The sequence below is a fragment of the Agelaius tricolor genome, unplaced genomic scaffold, assembly GCF_023055355.1.
Source record: "Agelaius tricolor isolate 1412-34295 unplaced genomic scaffold, bAgeTri1.0.p SCAF_4, whole genome shotgun sequence".
Taxonomy (NCBI): Eukaryota; Metazoa; Chordata; class Aves; order Passeriformes; family Icteridae; genus Agelaius; species Agelaius tricolor.
This window is the reverse complement of record NW_027269264.1, coordinates 38,526,128-38,547,950: the sequence shown is the minus strand read 5'-3', so window position 1 is coordinate 38,547,950 and position 21,823 is coordinate 38,526,128. Positions and strand designations below refer to the sequence as shown.

Sequence of the window (21,823 nt, the reverse complement as noted above, 5' to 3'; positions counted from 1 at the left end):
TGTTAAAAAACTGTAAGTTAAAATCTCACTTTTTACTCAGTCTGAGTATCTGCTTGGAATACAAGCAGATCAGATGCGGCCTGCTTGCCTCCTGAGAATGCTAGTTACACTTTTGCTAGGAGTTAAGAGTTTCCTTTTGTTTTTTTATGGATGATGGCTTTTGAGACACCAGCAGTGAAAAAAATACAGTTTAGATGGCTACCTGTTCTTCAAAAACTTAGCAGACACTGTTTTTGAAAAGCCTACTGGAGGTAAAATGCTAAGAGATCTTGCATCTTTACAACCAGCTTAATATAACTGTAGTTTTACAAGAGAAAACATGTATATGCTGTCTTGGTATCATCTATGTTGTGCTCATGGCATGTAATGGTCACTCTGCAATTGTTCAGCCTTTACTTCTGTCACTGTGCAATATGATGACATATTACTGCCATCATTTTGGTTTCCTTCTTTCCGTTCTTGGGCATATTACTGGGGAATAGAAGGGATAGGAATAGAAAAACAAGGATGCTACACTTCCTTCCTTAAGTTTCTCCCACTTTTACTGAATTACAATGAAACTAGCGAACAGTGCATTTAACTATTTACAGTGAGTAAGTTCCAAAACTTATTCACAAATGTTTTTCACATTCATAAGAAAACAGAGGGGACTAGAATTTACTGTTCTGGGTTTTGGAATGTACTAGAAATAGCAGACTGTACTCTAAATAGGATTTTGTATGTCCCTAAAAGTGGTTTGGAAGGTGTTGGGAAAGAATAGGATAGAGGTAGTATAGATCTCCCTAGACTCTCTAAGATAGAAGGAGAATGGAAGTATGAACAGTTCACATGCTGGGAATACAGTCCTGCCGTTTACAAACCTATCCTGCCTAGAGACAGGGGTAGTATCCAAGAAGACACTTGTTTGCATGGTTTTGAATGCAAGCTTAGCTCAATCCCTTAGTAGTTTGTAGTGTCAGCTATTTTTGTGGAGGAATGTTCTTTGTTGTTTGTTAGAGCTGGGATGTGGAGGATCAGGGCTTAGTTTCAAGATCTGTTGAGCACAGGCACATCAGTTCTCATCCTTCTGTTTTTTTCCTTAAAGACAAAGTGAAATCTTTCCGGGCAGCTCTACAAGAGGAGGAACAGGCCAGTAAACAGATCAACCCGAAAAGACCACGTGCCCTTTGAAAAGGGCCTCTGCTGCTAAAGGAACCTGTACTGCTGTAGCACACATTTGTTACAAAACCTAGTGACCGAGAGAACTCAACTACTTGAAAGCGTAAAAATGTTAGCAATGTTTGTGGAAATCTCCTGTTTCTTATTCACCTGAATGACATTTTCAGTTTTATGTGAAATGCTCCTGATGTCTACAAAATGCTTCTAGACCAGACAGCACAACCTGCAGGGTCCAGATCTGTGAAGCACTTTGTTTAGATATTTCATTTATTCAAATAGTGAAATGTTTGGAAATACTTGCCATATTTTTAATAAAGTAAAACTGTGGCCATTAAAAAGTCACAGCACTTCCTTCTGACCATGTTCAGTTCTATGACAAAGACCAGCTGTGCAGTTTAAAATTGTGGCGTGCATGCACACCTCACTAGTGGTTTAACGTAACTTCTCTTCCACAAACAGCTGTGCTTAACTCTTCCCATTCTGTGCCTTGATGAAGGCTACTTAACCCTAAATATCCTCTTTCTGAAGCACAGCCTTAAAAAATACATTCCTTATTTGTCAATACAAATTACTTTAGTGTGTGTGTTTCAAGAAGACTTATTTTTTGGTGGATAGTTTCATTTCACAGGATGTGCCATATCATTTTAAGAGGAACTGCAGGCTGTTAAGAGTAGACAAACAGCTGGACATTCCATTTTTAGTGTGAAAATCTGGAATCTTGTTTTCTTTGAATACCATTAAGAATGATTATATAATTTCAACATTTTATCTGTAACAATTAAAAAAAAACCAAAAAAATGAACAAATCAACAAAAACCCACAAAAATATAAATTAGTTGATGTATATTAAAGGGTAATGTTTTAAGTACTGAGGAGAGTTGTATCTTAGGATAATGCAGATAATATGATATGTGGTATGGTGTGATAATGCTATGTATGGATAAGTTAACTATCAAACTTTGGGGATAAATACGTCCATACTGGCCTTTCACATACTGTTTTAAAAACTTGGATTTTGATGCATGACAAAGTTACATGTACATTAACCGTAGTTTGCAGGTAGCTTGAGTAGTTCTGTTGCTTTAAGAAGTAGCTAATACCTATTTTTCCCTTTGTACAGTGCCAGCAGCTGAAAAGTGGGGTGAAATTGCATCATTTGACGATTTTGCACAATACCTCTACCTAGCGCTAATAGAAATCCCACAAATACCTGAATTCTCACAAATGGCGCCATGTGTATCAGCACTTTTTAGGTGGTGGCACTCAAGTTATTTTTGCAAGTCAGTATGCAAAAAAGATTGACCTTTCATGTAAGATCTGTAGATCTCTCTAGGAGTTCTCCCTCTTTCCAGGAGTTTGTATCAGCAGACTTTCCCTTGGGGATGTTTAAAAACTACTTTTGGAATACAAGCCTGTTTGTTTGTGCCAGGCCTGGAGGGGGGGAATAAAGGGAAGGCAATGAAAAGAGAGTTAAATGAGCCAGAACTTCTTGTAGTGTTTAATGTTTGTATCTCCCATAGAAAGGTAGGCTATGGGAAGCTCTTGTCGCATCATGGTTAAAAATAAAAAATCCTCTTGTGTGTAAACATGAAAACTGAAACAATGTAGATTTTACATAATGTGTTTAATAAATTAAGCTATTAAATGAATTACATCTGAGAATTTCTGTTATGCTTTGGGAAGGGTTTCAATTTATAAGTAGATCGGTTACATTTCTGAAAAGGCCTCTGATTTCAAAATAAAGCCAACTCTTCTATACAAGTTTGTTATATGGAAGGAAGTTCCCCAGACCATTCTCCTGACTTTAATTTTGCAGCAGATCTTAAAAAAACATCACACCTCTTTCTGAACATTTTTTTAAGATCATCACCCATCACAGCTAAAAGAAAAAAAGCCAATGGAATAGAAGGCAATAGGTTCTGTTAGCAGGTGATAGTACAGGCTATCATATAGTATCAGAGGTCTTCTCTCAAGCTGCTCTAGACAATTTTTACTTTCTAAGAAACTTCTGAAGACTGAGGCATCCCACAGGAGTAACAGTAGCTTCCATATATCTGTTCATGCAAGCCTAGAACCGCAGCCAGGCTATGGCTTACTGTGGGTTCCACAAGGACAGAAAGGACAGTCAGCTTTCAGCACCTTTTTACAAAGCCCTGTAAATTACAAGTGTCCTGTCAAGTAGCACATGCTAGCTGCAACTGTCTACTGCCAGTCTTTGTGCCAGAGCCTGCTATAAGTCAGATCAACACCTGATACTGAAGCAATTAGAATAAAGAAGAATTAATAGGGCTGGTTGTGGTACTTGAATTTCTGCAGCACATTGCCATAACAGACTGAAATTACTTGAACAGGATTCAAACAAGCTTATATTCTATTCCTCTGCAGTAAAACAAAAGCACTAAGGAAGTGCACACAACAAGTGCACATATCTTCTGCACTTGTTCCTTCTGTATCAGTCCAACCATATTCTTTGTGGCTATCTAACTAACTCATCATTTGATTCACTTCACTGCATGAAGTGAAGCAGCACTAGAATTACTGAATAATTAAATAGTGAAATAAATGTGCAATTCAGTTTTTTAACTCAATGCTTCAGGATGCCTGTTTCTATACATGCTTCTGAATTGATTACTTTTAAAAACCATTAGGATGTTAATGGGGCTGCTAGCTGGACTCAGGACATCATTTCCAACCTTAATGATGTGTATAAATAAAAGCTTTTCTTAGAGGAGGTTTTGCTAATTTGCATGCATTGCTCTAAATCTCACTGAAAGCTATGATCTGTGCTAGAATTTTTTCCTGCATTAACAGTGAAGGGGTTACCTTAAAAAATAGTTACTTGAATTTAGTTAACAAAAAACTCACCCTGCTGTCTGTATTTATAAGCCCTGGCCCACTGGTAGTTTTTTTTCCAGCTCCTACAGTGGAGGAGAGGGTAAAGGCAATAATGTAAATGATATCAAGCCCACAAGGTAAATTCTTTTCTTTTCTGAGAAACACTCACTGGGGTTCTCTAAGAGAAGCAGATTTTTAACAGGCTTGGCAGTTACCAGAAGGATGAGAAAGACAGGCATCTCAAATCAAAAGGAAGTGTTTAAATACACTTTAAAACAAACACACAAATGATTGATACCAAAAAAGGAATTGCTACAACTTTTTTTTTGTTGTCTAGACCCATTATGGGTTTGTACTGTTGAGTATTGTACATGAATATACTGAGGTAAAGTCCATCACTGGAGAACACAGATTTCAATTATCATCAATCCATGTTTTGGATATATATCGGAAAACACAGTCATGAGGCAGTCCAGCACCTCGCTTCAGCTCTGGAAGAATTTGCTGCTTTTAAAAGACTGGGCAGCAGCTCCTTGCCTACTGTCTGCGATAAAATCACATCTAACATTTTGAGTCCAAGCATACCCACTGTATTCTGTTCATTGCTTTTACGAAGAGCTTGTCCCATTGCACTCACTCTGGCTTGGGTAAAACTTTGGTGAAAAAATACAGCATCTTTCATTCTTCTAGCAGTATCTATGAAAAATGGATGCCTTCTGAATTGAAGCCATGCAGCAATCTGAAAGATTGAAATATGTGTATGACAATTCTAGCAATTTAAACTTCAGCTTGAGGCATTTTTAAGATGTGCATAGAAAATAGCATAAAAGCAACCATCAATGATCAACTGCAAAAAAAGAATTTTAACAAATCTAAAACTAGAAGTTATTAGCAAATTTGCCATTTTAGAGATGCAGGTTTATTCTCAAGGAAGTTACTTATGTTGGATCCTACCAGGTTCACTATGTTTTTTCAGAGAGCATTACCTGTCTTAGCTCTCCAAATGAGAAACAGCTAGGAACTTTTGTCTTGAATTACAACAGGATTCATGATGCCACCCGAGGTAAGAGTGGAATATAGCAGTTAATCATTCATATTTAAAATTATGCTATAGACTACGGCCTAATCCTCAAGGCAGAGAAAAGCCATGTAAAGCTCTAGAAAAATTTTAATAACCAGTTTACACTATGGCCATTTTTAAAGGAGACACAGAAGGGTCTAGTACAGAAACACCTGAAACAGGAATCCTTACCTAGTTGCTCTCAATATTATAAACAGCATTTGAAATATATAAGTAGGCCTTAAGTGTTTGCTCATGTTCAGGACCGGAAGCAAGGAGTGTCAGGTACTAAGAGGGAAACCCTAGTATTCCTGTGCAACCCAATACTAATCTGTGCTACACAGCTACAGATGCAGGTAGAATTTCAAGAAGCTTAAAAGGAAGGCATAAAGAGAAAAAAAAAAAGAATACCGAATGAAATCGTCTATATCCATTGAACGGGCTCGTTTTTCAGAGTAACCTGTATCTTTTAGGACTGTCTGTATTTTCTCTGCAATTTTGAAATTTTCAGGAATTTCCTGTCAATGAAAAATGGGATAGAAATGATTTTCTACTCAAAACACAGGAAAAAGTTCATTTAAATAATTAATTATTTCCTGTTCTTAGAACAGTTCTTGTTTCAAGTGAAAAAATGTAAGTTATACTTTTTCTATTATGGATTATTGTATTATTCTGTTGAATCTGAATTTCTGTATCTCAGTTCATTCATTATATATGAATCACAACAGTTTTGAAAAGCAGACAAGAAATGTTTTATTAAATTAGTAAAAGACCTTGAGACATACAGATACGGACAATATACTTAATTTTAAGCTTTTTTACTATGATTTAATTACCCTTTTAGATTTTTCTCCACGAAAAGAGGCAAGTTCCTCCAACCTTCAAACTCTTTTGGAAAAACATTGATACATTAAGCTTTTCAATATTAATTTTTTACTCTTATAAAAGTCAGTATGTAGGCCACGGAACACAGAAGTAGAAGAGATTAGGAAGGAACTTACTGTATTATGTAAGGAACAATGAACTCGGTAATTATGATCCAGCAACTGCTCTACAGCACTTGATCTGAAAGAAATAAATATTTAGCATGAAAACTGAACTGTGACTCTTGTTCACTCAATTGGTTGTTAATATCTACTATTAAAAACTGTAACGATTACACAGAAATGTTCTTCATAAAAAGCTGCCTAGTTTTCCTCTAAAAGAAAAAGCTTGTGACATCAGTATAACTCATCCACCGTGGTTTATCACTGACTATGTAAGACTGCTATGCATTTGCACAAAAGAAATGGTTAACAGAGAGAAGTTACTTACTTAAATGCTGCAGAGAGTGTCTTGTTTTTCCTAACAAAGGCTATCCTTACCAGACCATCCCACTCCTGAAATTGAAAATTTCAGAATTTTAGAAAGTAACATACAGCTACTACAAACAAGAACAGTCACTACTGACAATTTGAGAACAATACTGAACACAAAGGAATATCCTTCATGGAAATGTCCTTCTAAACAACAGAAAACCAGCTGTATCTTGGACAAAGCAACACAAATGGAGGAGAAAATACTTCACCCCCAAAACCCTTTGAATTGTACTTTTTCATGCTTAGGTGCTATTACGAGCAGAGAAGGCAGATACTTGAAGAAAATCTGGCTAACCTTGGGCAAGGCTGAAATGGTCTTGAAATGTTTTATAAATTAAGAATACTCTTCTGTAACATTTGTCTTCTGAGATTACACACACTTGTCTGAAGATAAATCTCATATATTCCTTTGATCAAAACCTGCAAATTTATCAGCCAGAAACATCTCTGGGAGACGGAAACCATGATGAAAGGGACATTATTACCAACAGTTCTCCAACTGACCTTGGTCTTATGAGAGATACTGTACACAAAGCTGCCCCCATGATGGTGGCATGTTCTGTTAATGTTGTAACACAAGCCTGATCAACAGAGAAATAAGCATTTTGGAAACTCCAATGAATAGCTGGTAGTTTGTACTAGAATCAGCACATGGAATTGAGTAGTAAGTGGGAAGAAGTATGAAATTATCTCTAACATGTTATGCTGAATATACATTGCTCACCTGGAAGTTGATAGGTGGTGGTGGGTTCTTCGGCTCTATTCTGACAACGCTGGATTCGACTTTGGGAGGAGGCTTGAAGTTGTTCTTTCCAACCTGTTAGATAAGAGCAGTCAAGCAGCTGTGTGAATAAGGAACAAACTCCTCACATCCCTTGCAACACTCTTCTTTTGTGTTTGATAGCTGAGTTACCTAAAGGCAGAGTGACATACCTTCATCAGATGGTCCACTCGAGCCAATAGCTGAGTGTTAATAGAGAGTCTGCAGTACAATTTGCTTCCTGGTTTGGCAACCAAACGAAGTGCAAACTCCCTTTGAAACATAAGGATTGCACACCTGAGAATAACAGAAATGAAAAAATCAATTCTATGTATTCTATTTTTATGTCAGAAGCCAACTAACACACTTGGAAAACACACAGTTTGCCTCAGCACTTAGAAGAGTAAACGTTCATAATAAACAACTCTGCCTTGATTTGTGTGTTAAAAAAAACCCAAAACCCATCACAGAACTTGGTGAAGCCATCAAAGTCTCCTTAAATCTATTACATAATTTGATTATTTATACTGCTAAATGAATCAGAATCAAAGAGACAGTCTAGTGTTAGAGTTGCCTGACTGTAATAAATCATTTAGAGTAACTCTCAGCTGAGTCCTTCAAATCCAAGCTTTCCAAAATTGACCGATAATGTTACCAATGTTCCTTTCAGAGAAATCAAAAGCTGCTGGCATACTGACGTTTGACACACAGACAGAGCAGTTACATTTTTAGATCAGACAACAAGAAAGTGACTTGGCATTGATTCTACCCTTTCCAGCCTAACTTAGATAGGAAGGTATTTGAAATGCTATGATGCCCTGCTTATCCCTGGAATAGTTATAATACTAAGGAGATGTAACTCCTGTTTTTATCTGCTGGGCACGCACTGTTGCCAAGTTTAAATTTTCTCCTCATGCTCAATACATCAACATTAACTTAATTTCCAGGCACTGTCAGACTATGTATTACAGAAAAACTTTAGTGCAGCTCTGGTCCATCAAACTTGTATCTTAGGAACTAAAAAAATAATGGATTTTAAAACATTTTTTAAACTATTTTTCTTCCTCCCAAGTAATACAGAGCTCTATTCTTCCACATACCTGAAAAAAGGTCTATGAAGCAATAACTTGAAAACAAAAGGTGAAGAAATCTGAGAAAAAAGAATTAATAGTGTTAGTATAATTCCTGGGAAATCAGCATTTAAAAATAATTTTTTAATGTTGTTGTATGCTATGTTGTTCGTCTCATACCTGGTAAGGCAAGTTAGCCACACATGCATCAAAGAATGGTAAATCTGTTTTCAAGACATCTCCAACCTTGATTTCAAGTTTGTTTGCTAGACACCTGGGGGAAAAGATACCTTGTGGTTATCCTCAGAAAAGCACTGTTGCCAAAATTTGTACCAAAGTAGCTCTGCTGCTTTACGTGCTCCCTGTTTCCATAATTGATACTTACGTGCCCTGGACTCTCTTCTGAAGCTCACCAACAAGTCTAGGGTCAATTTCACATGCAATAACCTGAAAAAAAAGTATATATTTGCAACTCCATGCATCTCCTAACTGGAATTTAATCATAAAAACCCCAACCCTGTATCTGTTGCTGTGGGTTGAAAGAATCCTTTCAAAGTCCCTATTAGGCTATGCACCTTCTACCCTCTCCAAATACAAGCAAGCTTTACCATATAAATGGATAACAGCAATGGATAAAACCACACAAAATTTATGTGATCAGCTAAAAACCCACTGGGGTTATTCATATGTTAAGAAAAATATCAATGGAGTAATTCTACTTATGTTCATCACACCTCTGAAGACTCTTCTGTTTGTTGTAGTCTAAGCCCCGGCACAGTCAGAGCTTGGGAAGTGAGAGAATTTGCACTTACTTTTTTGACTTTCTCCAGCATCTTTACTGTCAGGTTTCCAGTTCCTGGGCCCACTTCCAGAATGACATCTGTGCGGCGCAGGGCAGCCTATGGACAAACGGCATTTTGAGTGCTTCCAAAGCACCAATCTCGTGCAATCATTTGACTTTAGAATGAAAGTAAGCGCTTTTGACACAGTAAAAACTTGGAACTGTGTATTCAAGGGAGCGCGAGAGTCGTTTAGAAAGGAAGGAGTGGGAAACGGGGAGAGCAGGAATGTCCTGGCGCTGGTTCATGCCGCATTGCTGGCCACGCGTGAGTAACCAGCGGGCACCCACGTTAAGAGACAGACGAAGGCCAAGGCCACCACGCACTCCGACGGGCGGCACCCGGTTCGGCGCGCTGTCCCGGCCCGTCCCGCCAGCCCCGGCTCCCGGGCCCGCCGCCGCCCCCACCTTGTCGATGATGCTGTTCACCACGAGCGGGTTCTTCAGGATGTGCTGCCCGGCCCCGGTGTTGAACAGGATGCCTGGGAAAGAGACTGCTGTGTTAGCGTGGGCAGCCGCGATCCGCCGGCACCCCGCCAGCGCCGCCTCGGGTGCCAGGGCCGGCCCGGCCTCGGCTCCCGGGATCCTGCCCGGCCGCCCGCCCGCTCCGCTACGCTCCGCACTCACCGCCGGCGCGGCCCTCCCGGCGCTCCGGCCGCTTCCCGGCCCTCGCCTTGGGCATGGCGGCAGCTCCGCTCGGCTCCCTTCAGACCCGCTCGGTCCGGTCCGGCTCGTCTCACCTCGGCCCCGCCCGGCTCGCTCCGGCCCCGCTCGGCTCGCTCCGGCCCCGCTCGGCTCGCTCCGGCCCCGCGCCCCACGTGCCGCGCGGCACCGCAGCTGGCGAGCGGCCCCACGTGCGGCCGGCGGGCAGGGCAGCGCCCCCTGGCGGGATGGCGGACCGCGCGCGCGCTCGATCCTCCCGGGAACGGCGGGTCCGTCCCACCCTTCGGGCGATGGGAGCAGCCGTGAGGCCTAAGTGACCGTGGGCTACAGGGGCTACGGATGTCAGCGGGTCCACAGAAGCTTTCCAAGGTTTATTAGTAAATGACACACGGCCTAAAAATGTGTGTGTTTAGTAGCCCTACCTAGTCCGTAAGCAGACGGCAGTGGGTTTTGGATAAAGGGGCAGGGCAGAAAGAAAAAGAGAAAAGGCGAGATGAATGAAAGAGGGGGAGAGAGAGGAAAAAAGAGGAAGAAAAAAATGGAAAAGAGGAAAGAGGGGAAGAAGGCAGGAAAGGAAGGAAGGAAAGGAAGGAAGGCTGGATGGATTTGCAGGGCAACCCTCATCAATTTCTGCCGAGAAGATAACGCGGCGCTTTAACGCCCAGACTCCGCACAAAGCGCCCGCCCGATCGTGGCCCGGAGTCACAGTGCCGGTGCAGTCATTCCCAGCCGCTGCCACGCCAATAAAGTACACTCGTTTTTTTAATCCTTTCTGTATTTTTTGCTTTACTTTCTCATACATACATTTTTAGCGTTATGTTCTGACATGAACACCACGCACGTCACCCCTGATGTCCCCCCTCCCCTCGGGAACGTTTCAGGGAAGTGCCATCGGCTGCCGCGCGCGCCAAACCGCCCTGCGCGCGTGTAGCCGCCGCCTGACGTCAGCGGGCAGCGCGCTCCGGGAGCCCCGCCCCCGACGCCCCGGCCCCGCCCCCGACGCCCCAGGCCCCTCCCCCGCCCCTCTTTTGCCGGCGGAGCGGCGCGGGAGCGCTCTGGCGTCGCGGGGACGTGACGTCAGGGTCGTGCGCCGGGGAGGCGGTGGTGCCGGAGCGGCGCTCGCTGGTCCCGATTCGTGTGAGGCCGGGAGGGGACGGGACGGGACGGGGGGAACGGCGCCGGCGGCTGCCAGCGGGGCAGCGCTCGGGGCACGGAGCCCGGGGCTGCGCCGCTGCCGGCGGCGCTGCTCCTTCGTACTCGCTTCGGCTGCTGCTCTGCCGGCTGTGCCCCCGTTCGCGCTGCCCGAGCCGGCGCGGCTTCGGCGTGGAGTGCCCGCCACAGTACCGGCTCCGGGGCACCGCCCCCGGGGTTAGGGCAGCCAGGCCTCCCGTACCTCTTACTGGTGGCCGCGGCAAAGGGCCTGCTCGGAGCAGGAAGTAAATAACTGTTACCTAATTCCAGGGAACAGTTTCCCGCTTTCTCCTTGAAACAGTTTTTAGTTAGGCTGGAATTAATGGAAGGCTTGGGAGGAAGATGAGGCGCTAACCCGAGAGAACTTGTTTTGTGCGGGAAGGGGCGCGTACTTGCCTTTATTCCAGGTGGTTGTTTTCTTCCTGCAGGCTGAAGAACAGCAATTTTTCTGCCGAGCAGTCTTCCCTTAAACAGAGGCAGGCTCAGTGCAGCAGTGGTGAGTTATTTCTCCAATTTGTTACCGTGGAAGACAGCACTATGTGTAAAATACAAGGACAAGGCCCTAAATGCAATGGTGTTGCAGCTTCCCACTTACACTTCCATGTGCCTTGTTTCCCATGTCTCTCTCATACGTGAAGTCATATCTGCAACATATTTGGTCTGGCTTTTAAATCAGCTCACACAGCACATCAGCAAAATGCTACTGAATTCAAATTTATATGTATGTAGGATATATCCGAGTTTTTGCAAAAAGCATGTCCCTTATGGAGTTTGGTTTCTTCAAACTTCATGGCAATACCAAATTTGTTACTGCTCTCTGTTTTTCTTCTCTCATTCTTTCACTGTACTGTTCTCATCAGGGACACTTATTATCATGTGTATAAATGATAAAGGTGTTTGTCACCCATGCTTTACATATAACATTTTGAGACTGTCTCATCAAAAGTGGGAGTTAACTGTAGTTAAAATGAAAGGGTTTAAACCTGTTTCAGAACATGAGGACTGAATGAAACATGCGTTTCCATCTCAGCTGTATGGCACTAGTTTAAGTGGTCTGTCAGGTCTTTTTAAAAATCCATTAAATTAGATAAATTAGGAAGAAATTAAAGGAATGAGATTGACCTTGTAGTATTGGTCATCCTAGAAAGTTACTATTAAATGTTAAAAATATTCTTACATCGTCTGTGTATCCTTTTGTCTTTTCCTGTGTCATCAGTCCTGAACACTATGACACAGTAATTTTTGAGTTAATCCTTGGAATTGTCTCATTTCTTTGCTCCCTGGTCTTTCTGTTGGGAATTTTTGGTCACTTTGGTGGCTACTATTTAATATCAAAGTTCATTCTTCTTCTCAGAGTTTTTACTATAATCTGATTGACTTTCCTTAACATTGTTGTCAGCCTTGCTTGTTGCTGTCCTTTGTTACTGTGGTCCTCGCTGTTCTTAGTTCTTGTATCATTCATGTCTTCTGCATGCTTTTTTCAGACCTAAGTTTTAGTTTCAATATTAAATTTTTCTAAAAATGAAATTTTGGAAATTCTACTTCTGTGTTTCTGTCACTACCAGTATGGGAAAAAAACACCTCTAACTCTTCGCTGCTCAGACATTTTGTCTTCTTTACTGTGGCTTAAAAATTGGGCAAACTTTAGATAGCTTGGTTCAATTACATAAAGAAAAATTAATATGTAGGTTCTGAAAAATTTTAGTAATGCTTAATATTAGTCATTGTGTTGGTTTTGGTGATTGCTGTAGTTATTAGTGAGTTTAAGTAGTACCTTCAATAACCAGGATAGTTTTAGTTCTTTTGGGTGCATTCCTCAGTAGGACTATGAGCATGTGGCATGATTGATGCAGATAACTGCAATGCTAGAAAAGAGATTTGTGGAGGAGTTTGTGGAAGGCTGGAGAAAAATCAGTGTAACTAACAACTTTTCCTGAAGGTGAGAGTATCCTTGGTAACGTATCTTATCTCTATGACTGAATGCCAGTGTTTGTGTTACTTGTTTCAGGAGTTCTTGTGGCTTTTCAGCATGGAAACTTTTTTTTTTTTCGTGTTTTCCTTGAAACAAATGTGCTGTAAATGACAGTCCCAATTTTCTACTTCTGAGCTGCAGGGTGTAGCTTTAAAGTTGTTTGTTAGTTGTATAATCTGTTGGTAGGAAGCAGCAAGTCCTCTTTGTAAGCACTCTTTGGGGAATTAGTTTTAGGTGTCTGCAAAGTCTTCCTTAGGTTCCACTGTCTTAAACAACATTAAACTTTACCTCCTCACAGATAATTTGCTTTAGACCACAGACTATCCTAGTAGCTCTGACCTCTTTCCAGTTTGCTCCTTCTTGAACTGAAGAGAGGGAGAACTGTGAGAATCAAGCTGGAAATTGAGTCCTAGGAACCATCTCAGACACTGGGTAAAGCAGGATCACCATATCCTCAGAGCCACTGGTGCTCTTGAAGTAGCCCAGAATGTATTTGCATTATGATCAGAGAGAGCACACTGTATTTTGTGTAATGTGTTTATGACTTTGTCTTCTTCTGATTTCATAAAATCTTAATTTATTCTTGCACCTTCTTACAGCTGGAAAGAATTAATTGGATCCTTAACAAAAGAGAACAAAAATACACAGAATTAATTATCTGGATATGAGTGAGTTGTTACACTGCATTCTCTCAGAAGAAGTGAAGTAGGGAGGTGTTTAGTGATGAAATCCTTTGTTTTGTACCCCTTCAGATGTTTAGTAGTTGCCAATTTCTTTTCATAGCTCATGTGATTTTAAAATTAGGATGCTTTTTAGTGTGAAGGGAAAAGTACCTAGATACTTATTTGTTAGTATCAGAAACATTGACTATTAAGGAAAAACATTAAACTGACATGGCTAGTATAAAACTAGAACATTTAAGACATTGAATACTTTCTAGTGAAAGGGATTTCTTTTCCTTCCTCCAATATGTTTGTGTGCAATTTGGTTGTTATAGCAATAGGTGTGGACGACAGAAAAGGCAGTGAACATTCCTGATACTGCTCAGTGTTTATTGTGAAGACACAGACTGATGTTAGTAAACAAAAAAAGGAAATGACACCCTTACTCAGTAATCAAACCTGGAAATTCTGGCTGTTGTGACACAGATGCAGACCTTTAGACCATTCCTTCTAAAAATGTGTTGCTTATAAGGTTGACAGACTGCCAAAATTTCTATAGGTGCCTCATGTCTCTGAAAGTACCCAAAAGACAATAGCTATTTAATACTCACCTTCTGAGTTGCATCTCTAGGACAGTCTTGTAGATATAGTTCAGTACTGAGTAAAGGTGTAGAAATCCCATGAACTATGGAGAAAGTCCTTGTCTCTGTGATTTAACCAGTCTCTGGAGTAACCTATGTCCCTTTTGCCTTTCCCATGCAACAGCTGAAGTCAGATATTTAAATAGTGAGGATTGTCTCTATCTCATCAATTAGAAAAGAAAAGAGGGCAGTGTGAGAGTATCACAACAATCTAAGATTGGAGAGATCTGGGTTTAAACTCCCAAGGTGCAGCTGTGTCTGTCTGCAGGAATAACTTTCACAAGTGCATCTCTACATGGCAGTAATTAAAACTGCATTTTGAGCAGATACCACTAAGATAGGAGCTGGTGCCCTCCCTGAGTGGATTGTCTTTACAGGGAGCATGCAGAGAATAAGCTCCCTGTAGAAATCCTGTCAGTGAGAAGGGAAGGTAACGACTTCGTCAGAGTTGAAATTACATGCTAGGACTTGAACCTGAATGGCATTGTTTGAAGTCATGTAGTCCTCCTTGCTCCTATAATGTCCTCTAGTGTTTGTGGAACAGTGTGCTTAGATGGCTTGACTTTTTGGCTTGTTTGGGTTTTTTTTGTTGTGTGTGCCCCCGGGATCCCACCCCTGCCTTTTGCTGGGCAGTTATGGCTCAGTCACAGTTTGTAAGCTTGTTCTAAGTTTACATCACATTTTGTCAAGAGTGTGAAATAAAAGCTGCTTGCTGCTCTGTCTGCTTTTTTATGCCTAGCACATTTACCTGTCAACAATGTGGTGTGAAAATTATTGGAAAACATGATCCAAAGGAAAACCTGCTTTTTTCCTGCTCCTTCCCTCTTTGGGTATTTAAGGGGTTCAGGGAGAAGCAGAGGGTTATACTATTTATTTTGGTCACCGTAGCTCTTTGTTTTAGGTTAACTAATTTGTAGCTAGCTTAAACTGCAAATTCAAGTTTTGTACAGTAAGGATTGATTCAAAATATTTTGTTGAAATTTTTAAATTTCTCTTTATTTTCTTTCTGTTTTTTTTTAAATTAGAAATTAATACAAGTAAAATAGCGACTTACTAGAAGAAAACAGAAACTGTTCAGAGGAATTTTTAAAAAGCAGTGGCAATAGACAGCTTTTTTGCATGTCTGCCATTTGTATTTGCTACACGTTTATTAGATGTTTTTCCAGTTAATTTTTTGCTATCCAAATCATACAGATTATACCACTTCACTAAATATTTTACAGTATTTATAAACATTATTTGTAGTTGACCTATCTCTGGGGAGATTATTTTCTAATTCAGTTTTGCTATTTGGCTTGTGATGGCCTCATCTAATGATCTTTATATGGGATCAAAAAGCAACTGTGCAAATTCATTGGAGACTAAATCTTGAGGGCTGTTAAATTCCCTGCCTCTTAATAGAAAATCCTTGAACCAGAGTTTTCTGGATGGCAAGCCAGCATTATGTAAAATGTTCTGACCTGAGTATCTGCTGTGGTTTTGACAGAGCAAGAGCATTGAATTAAATAAGTTTTTGTTCTAACCCACTAAGCTGTTTGATTTTTCTTGAGGTTTTTTTTTTGAGCAGTAGCTCAAACCATAGCTGCTCCATAGTTTTTACATGGAAGTACAAACCTTTTCAGGAATGAGAAACATTATTAAAGAAGCAAATATTTCTCTTTGATTTTTGTTGTTGTCCTTTGTTGTTATCTTTAGAACTGCCAGCTAATTGTTTTGAAATAAGAAACTGGAAAAAAGTCACTTGTTTTTTGTGCTTGCATTTTATTAACTCAAGTATGTCTTCTAATGAGAAGTGTTCTAGTGGAGTATATAAATTTCCAGTGGAAGCCAAAGCCTTCAGGTTTTTCCTCCCTCTTCTTAGACATGTTTTTCTAGAGGTGCTACCGCTGTTGCTGGTGGGTTCAGTTGTGGCCAGTGGCAGGTGTGTCTTGGGGCCATCTGGCACTGCTTCTGTCAGACGTGTGGGAAGCCTCTTGCAGCTCGTCACAGAAGACACCCCTGTAGTAACCCCCCTTCTGCTACCTTGTGCACAACTGGTTAAAGCAGAAAGATTGGAAGGTTCTTCACATGGAAAGTATAAAGCAGAGATGGAGTCAACAATTTAATTATTGCTGTGAGGAGAGATGTGATTTTGTGTTTCATGGGTTTAAATGTAGACTTTTTTTAACCTTAGGACCTTCAAATTTTAGTCAGCTTTTTTAGAGGATGGTTGGAGATTTGGAGATGAAGAACTTTTTTTTTCAATTGTGCAATGCTATTACTGGTATAAAAGCTCTCCAGTATTGTGGCTAGTTTTGTTGTTAAGGTGATTTTTCTAAAAAAAAAAATTAAAATTTTTAAACCTGTGTCAGAATAAATTTCATGTCTTCCACTTCGTTACTATTACTGTAACAATTTTAATCTTGATCTTTTTCCTGAAGGTGGAAAAATAAACCTTTTTTTCCCATTAAACAAAAGCAAATCACAGAAGTGATTTCCAATCAAGATATTAGAAAAGACCTCCAAGACTGAGTCCAGCCTTTGTCAGATCACTACTTTGTCAGCTACACCACTGCACTAAGTGCCACATCCAGTCTTTTCCTGACCACCTCCAGGGATGACAACTCCACAGCTTCTCTGGGCAGCCCATTCTGATGTTTATTAATCCTTTCCATGAAGAAATTCCTCCTGATGCCCCACTTCAACCTCCTTCTCTCTCTTCTTTGAAGAGAAACTGTTCTTTGTTGATCATTTAGAAAACCTAAGTATATGAATATTCAACTGTGTATGTGTTATTAAAATTTAATTAGGCTTTAAACTGTATTTTTTTTTAAGCAGAAAACAGACTTCATAGTTTCTTTCATATATGTGTCTTTTTCTTCTTGTAACATTGTTTCTGTGGTCATTATAAGTGTAATTTTTATCATCTGGAGAGCAGGGTTTTGTTTTGCCTTCATAGCGTACAAGAGTGCAAACCACGTATATAAACTGGAAATTTGGCAATATGCATTTATAGTTCAGCTGGTTAGCATTTGTATGCTAAATAAGAAGGAAACCAAATACATTGAGGAAAATTCTGTATCATGTAAGACTAATTGTGAGACTTAATGCTTTCTTTTTTAATTAATATGAATCGTTTGGATGAATTTGAGTTATAGAATGTGACTATATGAATGTGCCGTTTTCTGTCTTGAAGAAAAAGTAAAATGCAAAAATGTTAATAATCTGCATTTTTGCCTCTTTCAGACAACCCCATGGTTTGCTCTGCTTACAGCTGAGTAATTATCTCTAGTTGCAGTTTTGCTCTTAGCTGCTGTGCTTCACAAAAGAGGTAACTGTTTTACAATCAAAATATTTCCTGCAATTCCTCCGATCTAGCAAATGTGCTTGTAATGATTGATTTAATGCCTGCTCCTTCTGCTGAGAGATTTCTGAAAGCAAATAGTTCTATCCCTGTACCTCAACTGCCTGTGAGTGGGTGTCGCGCTATCTTTACACTGTGTAGTCTAATGAAAAATAAGCGTGGGGTGTTTGGATAATAAGAATGGAAAATACCTGTCTATATTTGCTATCTTTTTCTCATTAGGTGTTTTTTCTCCTTTTTAAATGTTTTCAGATTTTCATGGATCTCAACAGTGCTAGCACTGTTGTTTTGCAAGTCTTGACACAAGCTACTAGCCAAGATACTGCAGTGTTGAAGCCAGCTGAGGAGCAACTGAAGCAATGGGAGACACAGCCAGGTTTTTATTCAGTCTTGTTGGTAAGATACAGTGAAAAAGTGCTACTAAGTAAACTCTTAATAATTTTGAGTACTGGTCTCTAGAACACGGTTGAACCATAACCTCTGGCTGAGGGGAAGCCCTGAGTTGTCATGGTCCAGGCAGTAGAATCCTTATGCTGAAGGATGTGGTAAGTAGGATACAACAGTGCTAGGCATTGTCATCACTGTATCTCAAAGTAAGCTCTTTTCCCAGGTATTCAGAAGGTGGAAATCCAGTCTCTAGCAGTATGAGTGGGCAGTAGTGCTAAATCTTTTCTTTGCCTGTTGTGAATTGTGGATGGTGAAAGGCCAAGAGGGCCCTACTCAAAGGAATTGCCTTTACTGCCTCAAGAGGCAGGGGACCTTTTATATATCAAGGCAATAAGGACCTTTCCTTTTCTGGGAAGATGATGCTTTATGAGCATTTTCATAGAAGTTCCCTCATGCTTTCCATTGAATTGTGTGATACCTCTCTGGGATTACTTTCCTTTTTGTTAGTGGAGGGAAACTCCCAGGGAGATTAACTGACCTGGCTATGGTAGTAAGGTCTGGAATGGGGAAGATGAATACTTCTAGAAGTACTATGACCATTAGTGAAATGGATGCATTAATATGGTCAAAATGATGACAACACAGTCAAAAAGGAAATGAAGCTGTTTCAGCAAAGATACGTGAAAGTTAACACTGTTGTTATTCTCCAATATCTCTGCATATGTTTATAATAGTCTTAAAAACAGAGGTAAAATGTTTTTTCTACAAACATCTGTCCTCATAGTGCATAGATCGAATGCCTCAGATTTGTTGGGTGATGTGTTCTGGTCTCTATAAACCCTCTAATTTGTTTGGAAGGTTGAAGGTGAGCCCGAGGATTTAGAGAAAGGAGTAGAAGAAGATACTTTGAGCTGTCAAATTTCCTTTTATGTACTGGCTTTGCAATAGTGTAGCTGCGGTGGTAAATGATCTTGATAGAAACCAGCAGAAATTGCCACTAATGATGTTTTTTTCCTTTAGTCATGTTTGCTTTGAGATCTTACACCTTGGGGTGTAAACAAATTGAGTACTCACAGGTAACTGGAACAGATATGAGTTAATTTTAAATATAAGGACTAAAAATTCAGATGTTTAGATGCTTATTAAAGATGCATATGCTGGTACATAATATTCAAATGCTGATAATTTCTTTTTATGTGGTTAGGTGGATTTGTTGGGGCCACATCAGCCTTTCTTTAAGAGTGAAATATCGATATAGTCTTCCAAACTAAACAAGTGAGGAGTCTGTTTCTTTAACTTGATCATGACAAGTGTGCTGTCTGGGAGAGAAAATAGTTGACATCTTCTTGGTGGAGCAGAAAAGGATTCAGGGAAACAAGTTAATGTAAATGGAGAGAGGGTAAGACAGCTGATATCTGTGGGTTGTGGCAAGTAATGTAATTACTTACTGTGAGATACACTTGCTTCTGGGACAGAGTAGAGAAAATCATAAAGAAGATCATGAGACATGCATCCTTGATCCTACCATTTTTAGTACCTAGTGGAGTTGCTATCATTACTTTCTGTGTTTCTCTTTTGAAGGTATTACGTATCTCTCTTTTGATTCAGAATTGGATGGTTTTGAAAAGAACCTCTGTGCAAGTTATATCAGTTTGTATATTGGCTTCATTCCTGTTCTGTCTGTGACAGCATTACGGTGTTATATTAAGTACTTCATGTTTTAGGAAGTTCATATGAAGATAAAGAGTGTTATGAGAAGTTCTACTTGTTTTTGTGTAGATTCTTTGGTCTTTTTCTGTCTAGGTCTGGTCTAGTTTCAGGGTGTTTATCTGTGGAAGCTTTGCTTTTGCTAAATATTTTAGCAAGGAGAGGAATATTCAGTATGAGTATTTTGGGTTTTCCATGTTTCATTTATTTTGAAATGTTATTTTTGTAATGTGGAAATGGTGTTTGAAGTTAGCTGTTAGTATTTTAATATGCTTAAATTGCATTTGGGAAAGGTCAAGTCTTTTAGAGATTCAGTCTGTCTTCCTAAATGAGCTTTGGGGAAGGAGAACATATTACATAGAGATCATTTTTGTGTTGTGTGCTATTTTTGGTGGGTTACCACCTTTCTGATATTTTTCTACAATTGCTAGTTTTGAAGTTTATGTCATTGTTGGCATGTAAATCTGTTTACTTTCTAGTGATTGGAGTGTGTTGGGTTTTTTTGGGTTGGCCATTACCTCTAGATAGATGTTACTATTAATAAAAGTAGATTTTGAGAGAAAATTATGTTTTCAATTCATAGTGAAAATGAGGTCCCAGGTTTCTGCTGTGCTGAGTTATTTGAAAGGTTTGTTTATGCCTGTGTTTGCAGGCATGGTGCCCAAAAGTAGCAGATACTTTTGACCAGAATCCCTGCATTTTTCAGGTCCCTTCTTACTGGACTTCTAAAAGCAAGAAATACAAGTGGTGCACTCTTTCTGCAGTGTACTGTATAGTAAGAACATGCTTCACGCATGCTTGCTCTCTAAAGGTGGGAGTAATGATGTCTCACCCCTTGAGAAGGATCCATCTGATGCAGTAGAAAACGGGAGGAGAGCTGCTGTTCAGAGTAGTACCTGTGTTGAGATTCAATAGCCTACCTTTATTTTAGTTTCTCTTGGTTGATTAATTTTACACCATTACCATACAAAATAACTCCTCTGTGTTTGTCTGTATGTACATACAGATATATAAAAGTGTATATATATGTATGTATCTACAGGTACATAGCTTTTTATTGGTAGAAACTAATTTCCTGATTTCCTAAGCATAGTCAAATTTGAGAATTGCAGACCTACCAGGTCACTATTTTAAAACAGTATTGCTAGATAGGATGGTTCTTGCCATATGAATAAATAACATAATGAATAAATAGTCTGAAGACTGGATTCTGACTAGAATAAGGAATTAGCCTGTGTTCTGCAGTGGCACAAACTTCTGAGAGCTATGTCATTAAAGATTGTAAAAATTGTCTGATTTATATACCCTTATATTTCCTTCTCTGCCAGACAAGATTAGCAATACGTTTGCCTTATATATTGTTTTTTTAAATAAGTCAAAATTTGGGCTAGTGATAAACATTTTTTTAATCTCTAAAAATTTATGCTTAGACCAGTGTTTTCACTTCCCTGTCAAATGATGATTAAGGCTTTTTATTTATGTACACCCATATCACTGTGGTGTGTGTATTTCTACATATACCAGGACATGCATTGATACAATTTCTGTCTTTCTTGTGGTATCTTGAGAAATTTTTAACTTTTTCTTTTTTTTTAACAGAATATCTTTACAAATCATAGCCTGGATGTGAATGTAAGATGGTTAGCTGTGCTGTACTTTAAAAATGGAATTGATCGCTACTGGAGACGGGTCGCACCACAGTAAGTTTTGAGATCTTCCACTTAACCATCCTAAAGTTGGCTTTGTTATGATTGCCAGGCTGGAAAAACAGGAGATCTTTAGTTGGTAGAATTTACTATAGAATTTGTGGTGGAACTGACAACATGCTTCAAACTTCAGGACTTGCTGATAAAACATTTTGTCTTTATATTGCTTCTTATGACTGTTCTTGATTTACTTTTGAGAGCTGACTTAGAAGGCTGTTTCATAGGTAATAGGTTTTGAAGTGATGCAGTATGTGTTGCAACGTTAACATCTGGGTTTACTGAGAGTGACAGAAGTGAAAAGTAATCTCTTGGACAGTGAGAAGGACATTTCATTTTGTTCAAGCTGATATGTATTGAATGTGTACACAGGAAGGAGGCAGCAGTTACCATACTAAAAAGTTCTGGTCTTCTTTTTTCATTGTTCTTTAAGGCATGACAAAGAGTTCTCCAAAGAAGATGAGAAATATAGGCA

General features: G+C 39.6%; 3 protein-coding genes across 6 annotated transcripts in view; 2 read left to right on the top strand and 1 right to left on the bottom strand.

The window, feature by feature from the left end:
- The window catches only part of KIF2A (kinesin family member 2A), a 58,130-nt gene extending 55,323 nt beyond the window's left edge, over positions 1–2,807 (top strand). For all 3 annotated transcript variants that reach the window (XM_071425354.1, XM_071425351.1, XM_071425352.1), the window contains one exon: positions 1,085–2,807. In XM_071425354.1, coding sequence (XP_071281455.1) covers positions 1,085–1,170 — 86 coding nt within the window. In that variant the 3' untranslated portion in view covers positions 1,171–2,807. The remainder of the gene's footprint in view (positions 1–1,084) is intronic.
- DIMT1 (DIM1 rRNA methyltransferase and ribosome maturation factor) lies at positions 2,764–9,894 on the bottom strand. The gene is made up of 12 exons (XM_071425355.1): positions 9,707–9,894; positions 9,488–9,561; positions 9,054–9,140; positions 8,627–8,688; positions 8,422–8,515; positions 8,272–8,321; positions 7,345–7,468; positions 7,136–7,228; positions 6,368–6,432; positions 6,055–6,118; positions 5,465–5,571; positions 2,764–4,732 (listed from the first exon to the last, which is right to left on the bottom strand). The coding sequence occupies exons 1-12, from the start codon at positions 9,759–9,761 to the stop codon at positions 4,690–4,692; spliced, it is 918 nt and encodes a 305-aa protein (XP_071281456.1). The 5' UTR covers positions 9,762–9,894; the 3' UTR covers positions 2,764–4,689.
- An 852-nt stretch (positions 9,895–10,746) lies between these two features.
- The window catches only part of IPO11 (importin 11), a 79,191-nt gene continuing 68,114 nt past the window's right edge, over positions 10,747–21,823 (top strand). The window contains exons 1-5 of one of the 2 annotated variants that reach the window (XM_071425348.1): positions 10,747–10,879; positions 11,362–11,429; positions 17,434–17,518; positions 17,804–17,947; positions 21,245–21,345. In XM_071425348.1, coding sequence (XP_071281449.1) covers positions 17,810–17,947; positions 21,245–21,345 — 239 coding nt within the window. In that variant the 5' untranslated portion in view covers positions 10,747–10,879; positions 11,362–11,429; positions 17,434–17,518; positions 17,804–17,809. Of the gene's footprint in view, positions 10,880–10,940; positions 11,083–11,361; positions 11,430–17,433; positions 17,519–17,803; positions 17,948–21,244; positions 21,346–21,823 lie in introns of those variants that run through there. The other variant, XM_071425349.1, reaches the window with a different exon arrangement.

Bases quoted from the DNA above. Each gene is read 5' to 3' on its own strand.
- DIMT1 (XM_071425355.1), bottom strand. From the start codon at position 9,761: ATGCCCAAGGCGAGGGCCGGGAAGCGGCCGGAGCGCCGGGAGGGCCGC. The intron at 7,229-7,344 runs GTATGTCACTCT...CTTATCTAACAG, and splicing joins GAGTGGACCATCTGATGAAG to GTTGGAAAGAACAACTTCAA. The intron at 4,733-5,464 runs GTATTCTTTTTT...TCAATCTTTCAG, and splicing joins GATATAGACGATTTCATTCG to ATTGCTGCATGGCTTCAATT.